Source organism: Cetorhinus maximus, chromosome 1 (genome assembly GCF_964194155.1).
Source record: "Cetorhinus maximus chromosome 1, sCetMax3.hap1.1, whole genome shotgun sequence".
NCBI lineage: Eukaryota > Metazoa > Chordata > Chondrichthyes > Lamniformes > Cetorhinidae > Cetorhinus > Cetorhinus maximus.
In genome coordinates this window covers 168,197,390-168,212,432 of record NC_135879.1, presented here as the reverse complement: position 1 = coordinate 168,212,432, position 15,043 = coordinate 168,197,390, and the positions used below count along the sequence as shown (strand labels likewise).

General features: G+C 39.5%; 1 protein-coding gene and 1 long non-coding RNA gene across 9 annotated transcripts in view; both read right to left on the bottom strand.

Annotated features, from left to right (window-relative positions):
- Positions 1-1,890: 1,890 nt before the first annotated feature.
- LOC144685157 (uncharacterized) overlaps positions 1,891-15,043 on the bottom strand; it is a 129,128-nt gene continuing 115,975 nt past the window's right edge. The window contains exon 2 of the long non-coding RNA XR_013577662.1: positions 1,891-3,564. This is a non-coding gene — a long non-coding RNA (uncharacterized LOC144685157). The remainder of the gene's footprint in view (positions 3,565-15,043) is intronic.
- il6st (interleukin 6 cytokine family signal transduce) overlaps positions 4,643-15,043 on the bottom strand; it is an 85,835-nt gene continuing 75,434 nt past the window's right edge. For all 8 annotated transcript variants that reach the window (XM_078549621.1, XM_078549608.1, XM_078549603.1 and 5 more), the window contains exons 14-16: positions 11,508-11,604; positions 9,011-9,098; positions 4,643-8,474 (exon numbers count right to left, since the gene is read on the bottom strand). In XM_078549621.1, the coding sequence (XP_078405747.1) occupies positions 7,752-8,474; positions 9,011-9,098; positions 11,508-11,604 (908 nt within the window). In that variant the 3' untranslated portion in view covers positions 4,643-7,751. The remainder of the gene's footprint in view (positions 8,475-9,010; positions 9,099-11,507; positions 11,605-15,043) is intronic.

The window sequence follows — 15,043 nt, the reverse complement described above, 5'->3', positions numbered from 1 at the left end:
TATGACTGGATGTGGCAGGACTGCAGAGTTTAGATCTGCTCCACTGTTTGAGGGATTGGTTAGCTCAGTTTGTCACATGGTTCTTCCACTGGCATGCAAATGGTCCTAATTGTCACTTCACCAGGTTGATATATCATTTTTAGATATGCCTGGTGCTGCTCCTGGCATGCCCTTCTGCACTCTTCATTGAACCAGGTTGATCCTCTGGCTTAATGGTAATGTTAGAGTGGGGGAATATGCCAGGCCAAGAGGTTAAAAGATTGTCATTGAATACAATTCTGCTGCTGATCGCCCAAGGCGTCTCATGGATGCCCAGTTTTGAGTTGCTAGATCTATTCAAAATCAATCCCATTTAGCATGGTGATAGAGCCACATAACATGGGAGGGTATCCTCAGTGTGATGATGTCTCTACAGTGGCCACTCCTACCATTGCTATCATGGACAGATGCATCTACGACAGGTAGATTGGTGAGGATAAGGTCAAGTAGATTTTTCCCTTTTGTTGGTTCCCTCACCCTTTGCCACAGACCCAGTCTGGCAGCCACATCCTTCCGGAGTCGCCTGCTTAGTTAGTAGTGGTGCTACTGAGCCACTCTTGGTGATAGACAACAAAGTCCCCGCCCAGAGTACATTCTCTGCCCTTGCCACCCTCAGTGCATCTTCCAATTGGTGTTCAACATGGAGTAATATTTATTCATCAGTTGAGGAGTAGGTGGTTATCAGCAGGATGTTTCCTTGCCTATGTTTGACCTGATTGGGGTCTAGAGTCAGTATTGAGAACTCCCAGGGCAACTCCTTCCTAATTGTATACCTCTGTGTCACCACCTCTGGTCTGTCTGTTCTGCCAGTGGGGCAGGGAATACCCAGGGATGGTGATGGTAATGTCTGAGACAGTCATTCATACTCTCAGTGTCAAGTCATTGCTTGACTGGTCTGTAGGCCAGCTTTCCCAATTTTGTCACAAGCCTCCATAGGTTAGTGAGGATGTATCAAGGCCAACTGAGCTGGTCTTCCGGTTTCCTTTTTGACTTTGTAGCAGTTTGATACAACTGAGTGGCTTGCTAGGCCACTTAAGTGGGCATTTAAGAGTCACCCACTTAACTGTGGGTCTGGAGTCACATGTAGGCCAGACTAGGTAAGGATGGTAGATTTCCTTCCTTAAAAGTCATTAGTGGGCTTTTACAATGATCAAGTAAATTAACTTTTAATTCCAGATTTATTAACTGTATTGAAATTCCAATTTAAATTGCCACGGTGGGATTTGAACCATGTCCCCAGAGCCTGGGCCTCTGGATTACTAGTCCAGTGTTAGCACTATGCCACTGATGCTGACAGTAAATTAAATTAAGAACAGGACTTGCAATGTTCTTGCTTGTGAGATTATGGTTACTCAAAAGTGCTTCAAAATCTGCAAATTCAAATAGGTTTCAACCCCAATTCAGGTTTGTATGTGTGAAATAAAAGGCAGATAGAACAGCCAGATATTAGGAAAGCAGATATGATTTAAAGAATCAGATTATTACTGGTAACATTCAAATCTGGTGATCTAGCTTGCATGTCCTTATGAAGTGGAATATTTGCTATTACTGTCAGCACAAGAACTGAACTGTTTGTGCAGGTTGGATGTAAATGTGACGGGGATGTGGGTGTAGTCAAAATCAAGGACAGCAAGTTTCTCTCCCTAAAGGACATGGGTGAACCAGTGGCTTTTTAGAACAATCATGGCACATTAAGTGCTTCTAGAATTTTGCAACTGAATTGAATTTTCAAATTGCTATGGTGGTAGTTAAACTTTGGATTATTAAATTCAGGCCTATGGATTACTAGCCCAGTAATGTAACCACCACTCTATCTGCACTCTAAATTTGCATGAATGCTAGATTGATAAATTGGGATATTTAATTTTTATTTAATAGAAAAAGATTACATACACAATTGATTTTTACAAGAATTTGCAAACAAAAATTAATTTTTCCCATATCAATTTTGGGGATTTTTAATCCTGCTTTACTGTAAACTGCATTAAATTACATAGAACCAAACAATGAACATAAGAAGATTCAATTCTTTGCAGAATGGGTAATATATTCAAAGAACCAAATGTAATTGAAATTAACATTTCCTTTATCAATATATTTTTGTCAAAAATATCTATAAACTTTAGTCAACTTTGAGATTCAAACACTTAAATGGTAACATTTTTAATGTTATTTTCATTTACCACCAAAGAAAGAAACATTTAGGTTACATCGTGGCTCCATGAATCTTAGGTAGAACTAAATTTAGGAAGAAAAATATGCTTGTGATAGTCCTCCGCTTGTTTGAATCCTCCAATCTTTAAATTTATAAATGATCGCCATTTCTTCATTAAAATTTCCCTTTAATTCCAAAGCAATTTTTGTCCAAATTGGAAAAGGACTTTAGATTAAAATGTATCATCCTTTTAATTATATTTCAAAGTTCTTGAACAATTATTGATAAATCTTAAGCAAAAATATATCCACAGAATTCTCTTGATTTTCAAGAATGCACTTTTACATAACCACAAAAAAACTCTCCTGTAATCAAATGTGAACATGCAGTATCAATGTCATAAGTTATTAACTAGGCGTTATGTACCGTGTTGTAAGAAACAATAACAAAATTTTGGTTGACATGATTGCCAGCAGAAAATACTGATTAGCCAATAATGCAAGAGCATGCAGAAATATACACTCCTTAAAACCCATATACAGAAATTCAAAGAAAGAAAAGCTAAGCTTTGCTAATCGACTTAATTTGTCTAAACTTAGAAGTTTAACTTTGATTCTATGGTTAGGGGAACAGACAATAGATTGCAGCAGTAAATGTGAATCTAGGATCAAATGTGGTCTCCCTGTTGCTGTCACTGAGCAGCTGCAGAGCACTTTAAGCGGGAAGAGTGAACAGTCAGCTGTACCAATGACAGGTAGAAAGGGGAATGAGGTCCTGCAGGCAGGGTTTAGGGAGCTAGGGAGACTAGCAGGTAGGACCGCAAAGGTAGTAATCTCTGGATTACTCCTGGTGCCACCCGCTAGTGAGGCAGGAAGTAGGAAACAGCAAATTAATGTGGCTGGAGAGATGGTGTAGGAGGCAAATGGGGGACTGAAGATGGGACCTGTACAGATTGCATGGGTTGCACCCAAACAGAGCTGGGGCCAATGCCCTTTGGGGCAGATTGCTAATGCTATTGGGGAGGGTATATGTTAATTTGACAGGGGGCTGGGAAACACATGGTTAAATTAGAAAGGAAAAACAAGGTGCACAAAAAATTGGTAAGAAGTTTTTTTTTAATGCTTTCACAGGATCTGGGCACTGCTGGCTAGGCCAGCATGTTTATGGCCTATCCCTAATTGCCCTCAAAGACGGTGATGAGCTTTCTTGAATCGCTGCAGTCCATGTAGCGTAGAAACACCCACAGTGCTGTTAGGGAGGCAGTTCCAGGATTTTGACCCCGCGACAGTGAAGGAACAGTGATATAATTTCATGTCAGGGTGGTATGTGGCTTGGAGAGGGACTTGTAGGTGGTGGTGCCCTCATGTCTGCTGCCCTTGTCCTTCTAGGTGGTAGAGTCATAGGTTTGGAAGGTGCTGTTGAAGGAAACTTGGTGAGTTGCTGCAGTGCATCTTATAGATGATACACGCTGCCGCCACTGTGCATTGATGGTGGTGGATGGGGTGCCAATCAAGCAGGCTGCTTAAGTGTTGTGGGAGCTGCACTCATCCAGGCAAGTGGAGAGTATTCCATTACACTTCTGACTTGTGCCTTGTAGATGGTGGTCAAGCTTTGGGGAGTCAGGAGGAGAGCTACCCTCCGTAGAATTCCACACCTCAGACCTGCTCTTGTAGCCACAGTATTTATATGGCTAGTCCAGTTCAGTTCCTGGTCAATGGTAACCCCCGGGATGTTGATAGTGGGGAATTCAGCAATAGTGATAATAAGATGTTAAGGGAAAACGGTTGGATTCTCTCTTATTGGAGATGGTCATTGCCTGGCACTTGTGTGGTGCAAATGTTACTTGCCACTTGTCAGCCCAAATGTTGTCCAGGTCTTGTTGCATTTGGACATGGACCGCTACAGTATCTGAGTCACGAATGGTGCTGAACATTGTGCATTCATCAACGAACATCCCCTCTTCTGACCTTGTGATAGAGGGAAGGTCATTGATGAAGCAGCTGAAGATGGTTGGGCCTAGGACACTACCCTGAAGAACTCCTGCAGTGATGTCCTGGGAATGAAATGATTGACCTAAAACAACCATAACCATCTTCCTTTTTGCCAGGTATGATTCCAACCAGTGCAGAGTCCCTGATTCCCACTGACTTCAGTTTCGCTAGGGCTCCTTGATGCAAAGTAAAGTATTAGGTAGAGGCCAGAATAAGATGGAAATGCATTAAGGTCTAAATTAGATTTACAGTGCACTTATGTGAGCACACAGAGTTTGGTAATTGTGCAATGATATTGGAGACCAGGCTCAAAAAAGGGCAGGGCTAAGTACTATGCATTCCTAGATGCAAGGTGTTTAGGAAAGACAGGGAAGGAACAAAATGAGTTAAGGAGAATATTAGAGTGCTGGAGAGAGGATGTTGTAGAGGGGACTTGCACAAAATTACTTTGTTTAAAAATAATGAATAAAAGCTCATTACAAAATAATTCAATTGGCGAATTCACTAATTACAAAGCTGTATAATCAATAATTTTAAAGCAGAAAAAGTTCAAGTCTGATTTATTGTCCATGAGTATAAATAATTGCAACTTCTAGCTACCTGTATATTTATACATGATATACTCATACTTACTGCCTCAATAGTCTTGAAAAGAAAGTCACCAAAATTGTGCAGATCCACTATCCTCAAAACAGCATGTTTTCACATTAAGCATGCTTCTACATTAGAGCACAAGCTTTTCAGGGACTTATGTATTACATTCAGCCTATCAGCCCATAGGAAATAAGAGAACCCCTTCACTATTTTAAAAAAGTTGGGCTCCAAAGAACTGAATGAAATTTATTTGCATACCAACACAACATTCCAGTGTATGTTATGGTTTAAGCACAAGAAAAAAAAACTGATGAAATATTTGACCATTTCCTGGTGATAAAATGCCTGTGTCAGCACTACTATGTAGCATGTAACACAAGTAATTTTCATCCAAAAATCCTAGTACTTAGACTACATTAGAACCATAGAAAATTACGGTGCAGAAAGAGACCATTCAGCCCATCATGTCTGCACTGTCCAAAAAGAGAAAAAAAAACTAGCCGGTCTTTTTAATCCCACTTTCCAGCACCAGGTCCGTAGCCTTGCAGGTTACAGCTCTTCAGGTGCAGATCGAAGTACCCTGTAAATGAGTTGAGCCTTTTAGCCTCAACCACCAACTTTGGCAGTGAATTCTAGACACCCAGCACCCTCTGGGTGAAAAAGTTTTTCCTCATCTCCCCTCTAGTCTTTCCTATAATACAACTGAATGGGCTAACAATCAGCTCTATAACAGTGATTTCAGCTTCAGAATTTTTGCAGGCAGGAAGTATAGCAAACAAAAAAATGTGGTCCATGAAAAGGGCAAGCACAATCAAAACTTGAAAAGCAGCTTTATTTTGGATTCAGGCAAAATTAGCAAAACTCAAATCCTACAAGTTTATGTCTTTATGAAAAGAATGTGGCTTAAGAATATACAAGTGTAATGACAACCCAAAGGACTTACACTTTCACCACTAGTTGCACAGAATTAGCTCAGTAATTTTGGCATAATATACCAGTAAGATTAAAATAGTGGCATATGGTCAAATAAAAGATAATGGCAAATCTAAAAAACATCATTTTAAATATTGTAACCAGAATTAGGCTTGATAAAATTTGTCCACAATGTTGCCTTGGATACAAAATGTTATTAGGACACTAAAACTTTTGGATTGGAGACTACTTGCTCAAAGTTGATCTTACACTATTAGAAACAGAAGAAAATAGCATTATGCAATAAATCCTTCAATAGTGGAAAGAGTTTGAGCCATTAGGATAGTGAAGCACAAGGAGCTGGATTAACTTTTAAATAAGTCGTGAACATTGCACTGTGGAGCATTAAGTGCTAAGTGCAATTATTTTTAAACATAGTTTAAATTTTGTAACATAGTATCAATTTCTTAAGTTGTGGAGTTATCGCCAGCACACATACATGCACAGAATAAAATATTAACAGAGCTCATGACTGAAAATTTTTGGCTTGAAGCAGATGCCTTAGTTCAGCAGATAATGCGATTGCATATAGTTTACATTGAGAAAAGGAATGGAGAAGAATTGCTCAGAACATGAGTATAGTGTTACAACACTGATTATGTTGAATATTTAAGTGGCACACATCCTTTAAAAACTGTGCGTGAAAAATCTACATTCAAACTTCACTACTAAACCTTCCACTAGACCCAATACTGTATATACAGGTAATGGCTTTGCTGTTACAAATTCTGCAAAAATAGTTGCAAGAGATCTCAAAATGCTGCCACATTCTGGTTTAGGAGAACTCAGACTACTGCATTCCACTGAACACAAAGTTCACTGCTCCAGTGTTATACTTCACATTTTAGGTATTTGTGTGGTTTATGCAGGATATACTTTGATTTCTTGCCCCCATCCCAAATAACATTTGAAAGATACTTTAATACTGTACATATTAGAAAAATAGTTTTTGTTTAAGGTATATAGCTGCAGTAGTGTAAATCTGATATTTTCCCCCTACTCTTTACCTGGTTAATATATTGCCAAAAAAAAGTTGTAGTGCTTTTGCCACCTCTAATTCTTAAAGGTGTTAAAATCTAGGCTGATGCTAGTTATTTTCACAGATTTATTTTTCAAAATAATCATTCAAAGATTATAACAATGTTCTTACTAAGTACAGTTAAGGGGATTGGATAAGCAAGGCTGGTACTTTTATGCACAATTACTGAAAGTCTGTTATGACAGAAGATGGCCAGACAATACTTTTGAATGCTTAGGCTTATTTTGTGCCTTCTAAGTCAAATGAGTTTGCTACCAGTTTCAAGACTGTATAGTAAATTATTTATATAAAATGGATAAAGCAGAATTTAAGTATTTGAACCCACTGAACACTGCAGTGCTTTCAATGAAAAAAATAGTGACTTAGTTATATAGCAATTTTTTCAATAAAATTAAACATGTTGATGTAAAATACGTTGCATTTCAATATTTAGAGTGTGCTAATAAAAATAACAGACAAGGGAATTTAGAAAAAGTCCAACACTTAACTGTTCTTATCCTGAAAGAACTTCATCAAAACAAATCCAAAATGGTATGCATTTTTTAAAACCTACATTAGATTATTACTTATCCTCCCTCCCTTGCCCCACAGTAACATATAGCCAGTTAGCTACTCAACACTCTGGTATATGGCTGTCTTGTAAGTACAGGAATGACTTAGCTTCGTGTCTATGGCCAAGTTTACTTTTTCCACCAGGCTAGCATTTTCAAAATGATCCAAAAAAAAATGATTCACCCTCAAAAATTGGTGCCCATGATTTTGCAAACAAAACATTCACAGCAGTATTTGGATATAATGTTCTCAGTAAGTCAAGATGTTACCACAGATGCTCAAATTACAGGTGCTTATTTAGGCTACTTAAGATAGCTGCAAACACTAAACAGCAGTTCACAACTTTGACATGTAGCCTATGAAATAAGAGCTGCTTCATCTCCAGCACAAGAAAAAGGGTAGACTTCTTTTACTTTGATTGAGGCATATAACTGTTATGTTTCACAGCCTGAGGCATGTAACTTTGCTGATCAGTTTCCAGACCTGCACTAAATCCCAAAAACTCCAGTTTGACAACAGTTTGATCATTACTGCTTGGGAACTCCTCCACTGCTGGACAGCATCCCTCCAAGTCTGAGCTCTGATCTGAAACTTCCATTTGATTTAGTCTGAGCGAGTCATCTTCGTTCTTATCACCCAGGATTTCTGCTCCATTTGGATGTGGCTCACTCAAACAGGTCTCCTCAATACTAGCATTCTGTTTAAAGTACTGTCTTTTTAATCCTGTACTGCAGCTTCCAAAATTGCCATATGCATGCTCATCAGCCTTTTCTTCATTTTCTAATAGCGGCTGGGTTGATTCTGATCTTGTAAAAACCTGTGCTGATGGTTGCTGACACCTGTAACCAGTGTCATTCACTAATACAGTTGAATACTGAACTGTGCTTGTAGTATTCTGTGCAGGCTCACTATCACTATCTGAAACACTTTGTCGAGGTGATGACATGCACGAAGAACCTCCAATACCACTGCTGTGCTCTTCTGACGTACTCTTCTCTTTCTTTAAGGATGTCAATTGCTTGATTTCATCTTCATTAGACAGATATTTCTCATCATCTACATCAGCTTCAATTATAGTAACATCAGAAATAAAGCCATCTGGATGCATGGGTTCCTTTGCGCCTAGGTTGTTCTGTTGAAAATAGTTATTTTGTGTGATTAAAAGTGACATATATAACCTATACACATTAAAGTTGTGCAACACAAATGAAGATTGCTATCAAGTTAAACAATCAGCGAGAACTCATTTCAGTAGTACCTGCGTATGAAAGTGCAAAACTGCATTTTACATAATGCCTTTCAGATCCTGAGGATGCCCCTCAAAGTACTTCACAGCAAATTAATTGTGGAATTTTGCACACAGCAAGGTCCAGTAAACAGATCAGATAAATGACCAATTAATCTGTAACTACACAATCAAGTTGCATCATTGTGAGCACTGGCTGATTTGGACTATTGTAGTTGGTCCAAATTTAACAATAATTTGATTTCGCTGCTCCACTCTGGTGACCGAATTATGCTGTTTAAGTCTTTACATGGCCTCAAAAACTGGTTATTGGAGTAGTTTTTAAACAAACTGGGATCCATTTTAAACTCTGAACTCAGAACACTTGCATGGGGAAAGGAAACATGAGCAAGAAACTTTTTACAATCAGCTGAAAACCATACCTGAATGAGATTTGCAGTGCTAGGTGACCATTCAACAACCCTGCTATTTGCAGGATCTGGAACATTAGGCCAAACATATTTCTTAATCCTGTAAAAGATTTTTGAAATTAAACCAGTGCATAAAGTGCAGCATTGTTCACTGAGTTGGAGGATATTTGTTCTTTATTGACAGAAGCATTATGTTCTATAACAGTGTTTGTTGTTGTGCAAGGACAAAAAATTGTCTTGCTTTCTCTCCTTGTAACTGTTTCTCTTGTCCTTTGCCACTTGCCAATCCTTTGTGCCACTCCTTGTTTTTCATCATTTGTTTCTTGTGTATGCGGTGTTTTTAACTGTGTGAGACCATTTCATTTTTTTTCTCTAACTCCCATTGGCTCCATATGGATTTTATATGTATGCACCTTTACTTATGTACTCAGTTACTGGTACAGGGCATGAAATAAGATGGCAGGGATGCACTGGGTCAAGGGTGGGCACAATGGGTGGGAGAAAGGCAGGGTGCCTGGTTCTGATGCCCAATAAGCACTGAAGCATTGGGGCCGAATAGTGTCCTACTGTCCTGTGATGACTCTATGAATCTCTAAAGACTAAACTGGAGGGAGAGAGGCAATGCTGTGACCTTGAGGTTGATGCATTGGATAGAACTGGTTTGACTGGTGGAGAGAACTGCGAGGGAATAGGTAACCTGAAGCTCATGCCAGGTTAAGAGGCTCGGACTGGCAGCGCTCACGTGAACTCTATCCAGCCAAAAAGCTACAAAACAATCAACAACAGCCCAAGATATACACTTCCCTAATCCTGGCCTCTTGTGGATTCCCAGTTTTACTTGCTCCACCATTGGTGACCATGTCTTCAGCTGCCTAGGGCCAAAGCTCTGGAATTTCCTCCCTACATCTTCCCACCTCTTTACCTCACTTCCATAGAAACAGAAAATAGGAGTAGGTTATTCGGCCCTTTGAGCCTGCTCCACCATTCAATATGATCATGGCTGATCCTCTATCTTAACGCCGTACTCCTGCGCTCTCCCCATAACCCTCGATGCCTTTAGAGTCCAGAAATCTATTTCCTTCTTAAATATATTCAGTGACTTAGCCTCTACAGCCTTCTGTGGTAGAGAATTCCATAGGTTCACCACCCTCTGAGTGAAGAAGTTTCTCCTCATCTCAATCTTAAATGGTCTATCCTGTATCCTGAGACTGTCACTCCTTGTTCTAGACCCTCCCAGCCAGAGGAAATGATCATTCCTGCATCTAGTCTGTCCACCCATCAGAATTTTATATGCTTCAATGTGATCTCCTCTCATTCTTCTAAACTCCAGTGAATGCAGGCATAGTTGGCCCAATGTCTCCTCATATAACAATCCTGTCATCCCAGGAATCAGTCTGCTGAAAATTCGCTGCACTCCCTTTATGGCAAGTATATCCTTTCCTAGGTAAGGAGACCAAAACTACACTCAATACTCCAGGTGCGGTCGCACCAAGGCCCTGTACTGCTGTAAGACACCCTTGCTCCTGTACTCAAGTCCTCTTGCAATGAAGGCCAACATACCATTTGCCTTCTTAACTGCTTGCTGCACCTGCATGCTTGATTTCAATGATCGGTGTACAAGGACACCCAGGTCCCTTTGTACCTCAACATTTCACGATCTACCACCATTTAAATAATACTCATCCACTTTGGTAGGAAAAACAGAATGGCAAACTTCACACTTATCCACGTTATACTGCATCTGCCATGTATTTGCCCACTCACTCAACATGTATAAATCACCTTGAAGCTTCTGAACACCCAACTCATCGCTCACATTTCCAAGTTTCGTGTCATCAGCAAACTTGGAAATATTACATTTGGTTCCCTCATCCAAATCATTGATATATATTGTGAATAGCTGGGGCCCAAGCACTGATCCCTGAGGTACCCCACTAGTCACCGCTGCCACTCTGAAAAAGACACATTTATTCTTACTCTGTTTCCTGTCTGCTAACCAATTCTCAATCCATGCCAATATAATACCACAATCCTATGTGCTTTAATTTTACACAATAACCTCTTATGTGGGACTTTATCAAAACCTTTCTGAAAATCCAAATACACCACATCCATTGGATCTCCCTTATCTATTCTGCTAGTTACATCCTCAAAGAACTCCTGTAGCTTTGTCAAACTTATTTCTCTTTCATAAATCCATGTTGACTTTGTCTAATCCTGTTGATATTTTCCAAGTGTCCTGTTATCACATCCTTTCTAATATACTCTAGCATTTTCCCTACTACTGAGGTTAGGCTAACTGGTCTGTAATTCACTAATTTCCTCCTTTAAGATACTCCTTAAAACTCTTTGCCCAAGCTTTTGGTTTACTTTGTTTTGTAATGCTCTTACAAAGCACCTTGGGATGTTTCACTACATTAAAGGTGCTATATAAAGATAAGTTGTCAAACCTTCCAATAGATTAAGGTTCTATAAGTTACATTGGTAACCCAAACTAATTTATACTTACAGATGTCTTTTGTTGAAGCACAGTAGTATAGTCGCCACAGTGATCAAAAGGAAACTCAGGCAAATAGGCACTACAATTGCCTCAATTTCACCTTTCGCTGCAAGGAAAGAAATTAAGATTAACATTACAACTAATAGAAAGCTTTGTAATAAATCTGACATAATTTGCTTTGTAGACAGCATTTGTGCCAACACCAGGGGCCTCAATTTTAAAGTTTGGAAAAGTATGAACTTTGAAATAAGAATACATTGTTCACTTAAGAGTGTTTTATATTTTCTCAAAATGAATGTAAAAATGTTCCTATGGAAGCAATATCAAATAAAATATAAGTATATTTAAATTGTGCTGCACATATGCAAGACAATGTAACTATTAGATGGGTTTCTATATGATGGAAACACACATTTGCTGCTTGATACCACAATCTGATGTCTTGGTAGTAAAGAAAAAACAGCATTGCAGACTAGCACTGAGATATATCCTGAGGAACAAGTGCCCTAACCGGATGAATTATTGTGCAGATTTAAATGCCTCTGTGGCAGTGCTTCCCAATTTTTTTTCTTTGTGTAATGTCATTTTAACACTCCAGGCTTCACATGACCCCAGATTTGTTTAAATTAAAAGCCATATCAAAGATGACTTCCAGTACGAACAACAATGTGGACAAAGAAAAAGCTTCAGGGTGGAAAGCAGAAGGACCACAGCAGGAGGTAGAACTGGACACAGGCTAGAGAAAGTAACAAGTGCCTGAAACTAAGTTGGGATGGAGACAAAAAAGGTGATTGGTTGGAGTTGAACAGCGTTTCCATTTAAATATCACAATTCTGGAAGAGCAAAGCTCCAAGGATCAGTCAGCTAACATGAAGACACTGATGAGAGAAAGATTTCTCCATTGTTAGCAAATTAATTTTAATTAAATGTGAGAAACAAAACAGTGAACTTTATGAAGTGCCTCATATAGTAAATGTGGGAAATTGGAGTTTATTATATGTGGACCACATTGGAAAAGTGCTTATAATTGGAGTTAAACATTTAATTATTGCAACAATTAATTTGACATGCATAAAGCTCTTTCTAACTTTAACAGACTATGAAGGTCAAAACTATGAAGGTTAAAACTGTGGAATAGGTTCAACATAATTATTACACTAAGTAATTGGAGGTATTTTGCATCTAAATTTTTTAAAAAACAGAGTCGTATTATATTGCAATACATGTATTGGTTTTGAAATACAAGAAAACCAATGACACCGGAAACATTTTGGGACAATGTGTAGAAATACACATTTAGAAAATACAAAAATTAGTAAGGATAATGATTCTAAATTTACAAAGATTACAGAAGCTACTTACTGTAAGTTTTACTTGATAAAATATTGCATTACCAATCTAAGCCAATGGCAAACTTTTGAAAGTATTATGATAAAAATGTAATTTACCTGTTTATTAAATTTAGGCCTAGAATTAACTGGTTTCTCAGAAACTGATAACCAAACAAGAAAATTATAGGGGTGACAACTTTAAAGTCTGTTGTAATTACTTTTACCAAATTAATTGGTTTACGGTATGTAACATCACTAGAGCACCTTTTCCCTTTTAGTTTCAACTGTAACAATGATTTACCTACTTGACATTTTAAAAATTGTGAAACCTTGGTAAACAGCCAGGTTACATAGTACAAGGATATCAGCAGCATTAAAGTGGAAACGTTGAGGAAAACTTGATAGCAGGGATTAAACAAAACCAAATTTAGGTTTGCAAAGCCTGTAAATGCCATAACAAAAGCAGCAATTCTACATTCAAATCTTTCCACCTCTTTTATCAATCAAGGAGAGCTAATGGCGTAGTCGACTTAGTAATCCACCGCGAATCCCACCACGGCAGATGGTGGAATTTGAATTCAATAAAAATCTGGAAATAAAAGTCTAATGATGATCAGGAAACTATTGTCGATTTTGTAAAACCCATCTGGTTCACTAATGCCCTTTAGGGATGGAAATCTGTCGTCCTTACCTGGCCTACAGGTGACTCCAGACGCGCAGCAATGTGGTTGACTCTTAAATGCCCGCTGAAATGGCCTAGCAAGCCATTCAGTTGTAACAAACTGCTACAAAGTCACAAAAAAGGAATGAAACCAGATGGACCACCTTGCGTCGACCTAGGCACCAGAAACGACAATGGCAATCTCAGCCCTGTTGACTTTGCAAAGTCCTCCTTACTAACATCTGGGGGCTCATGCCAAAATTGGGAGGGCTGTTTCGCAATCTAGTCAAACAACAGCATGACAGTCATCCTCATGGAATCATACCTTACAGATAATGTCCCAGACACCACCATCACCATCCCTGGGTATGTCCTGTTCCATGGGCAGGACAGACCCAGCAGACGTGGCGCCACAGTGGTATACAGTCGGGAGGAAGTTGCCCTGGGAGTCCTCAACACTGACTCTGGATCCTGTGAAGTCTCATGGCATCAGTTCAAACATGGGCATGGAAACCTCCTGCTGATTACCACGTACCGCCCTCCCTCAGCAGATGAATCAGTGCTCCTCCATGTTGAACACCACTTGGAGGAAGCACTGAGGGTGGCAAGGGCGCAGAATGTACTCTGGGTGAGGGACTTCACTGTTCACCGTCAAGAGTGGCTTAGTAGCACCACTACTGACCGAGCTGGCCGAGTCCTCAAGGACATAGCTGCTAGACTGGGTCTGCGGCAGGTGGTGAGGGAACCAACAAGAGGGGAAAAACATACTTAACCTCATCCTCACCAACCAACCTGCCGCAGATGCATCTATCCATGACAGTATCGGTAGGAGCGACCACAGCACAGTTGTTGTGGAGACGAAGTCCCGTCTTCACACTGAGGATACCCTCCATCATAAAACAAAAACCGAAACAGAAATACCTGGAAAAACTCAGCAGGTCTGGCAGCATCGGCGGAGAAGAGCACAGTTGACGTTTTGAGTCCTCATGACCCTTCAACAGAACTAAGTAAAAATAGGAAAGGGGTGAAATATAAGCTGGTATAAGGGGGTGGGGTTTGTTGGGACAAGCAGCCAGTGATAGGTGGAGATAACCAAAAAGCTGACACAGACAAAAGAACAAAGAGGCGTTGAAGGTGGTGATATTATCTAAAGGAATGTGCTAATTAAGAGTAGAAGACAGGACAGATAAGGTACAGATAGCTCTAGTGGGGGTGGGGGAATACTAAAAGGTATAAATAAACAATGGGTGGAAATACATTTAAAAATAATGGAAATAGGTGGGAAAAGAAAAATCTATATAAATTATTGGAAAAAACAAAAAGGAGGGGGAAGAAACGGGAAGAGGGTGGGATGGAGGAGAGAGTTCAAGATCTAAAATACCCTCCATCATGTTGTGTGGCATTACCACCACTAAATAGATTTCAAACAGATCTAGCAACTCAAGACTGGGTATCCATGAGGTGCAGTGGGCCATCAGAAGCAGCAGAATTGTACTTGAACACAATTTGTAACCTCATGGCCTAGCATATCCCCCACTCTCCCATTACCATCA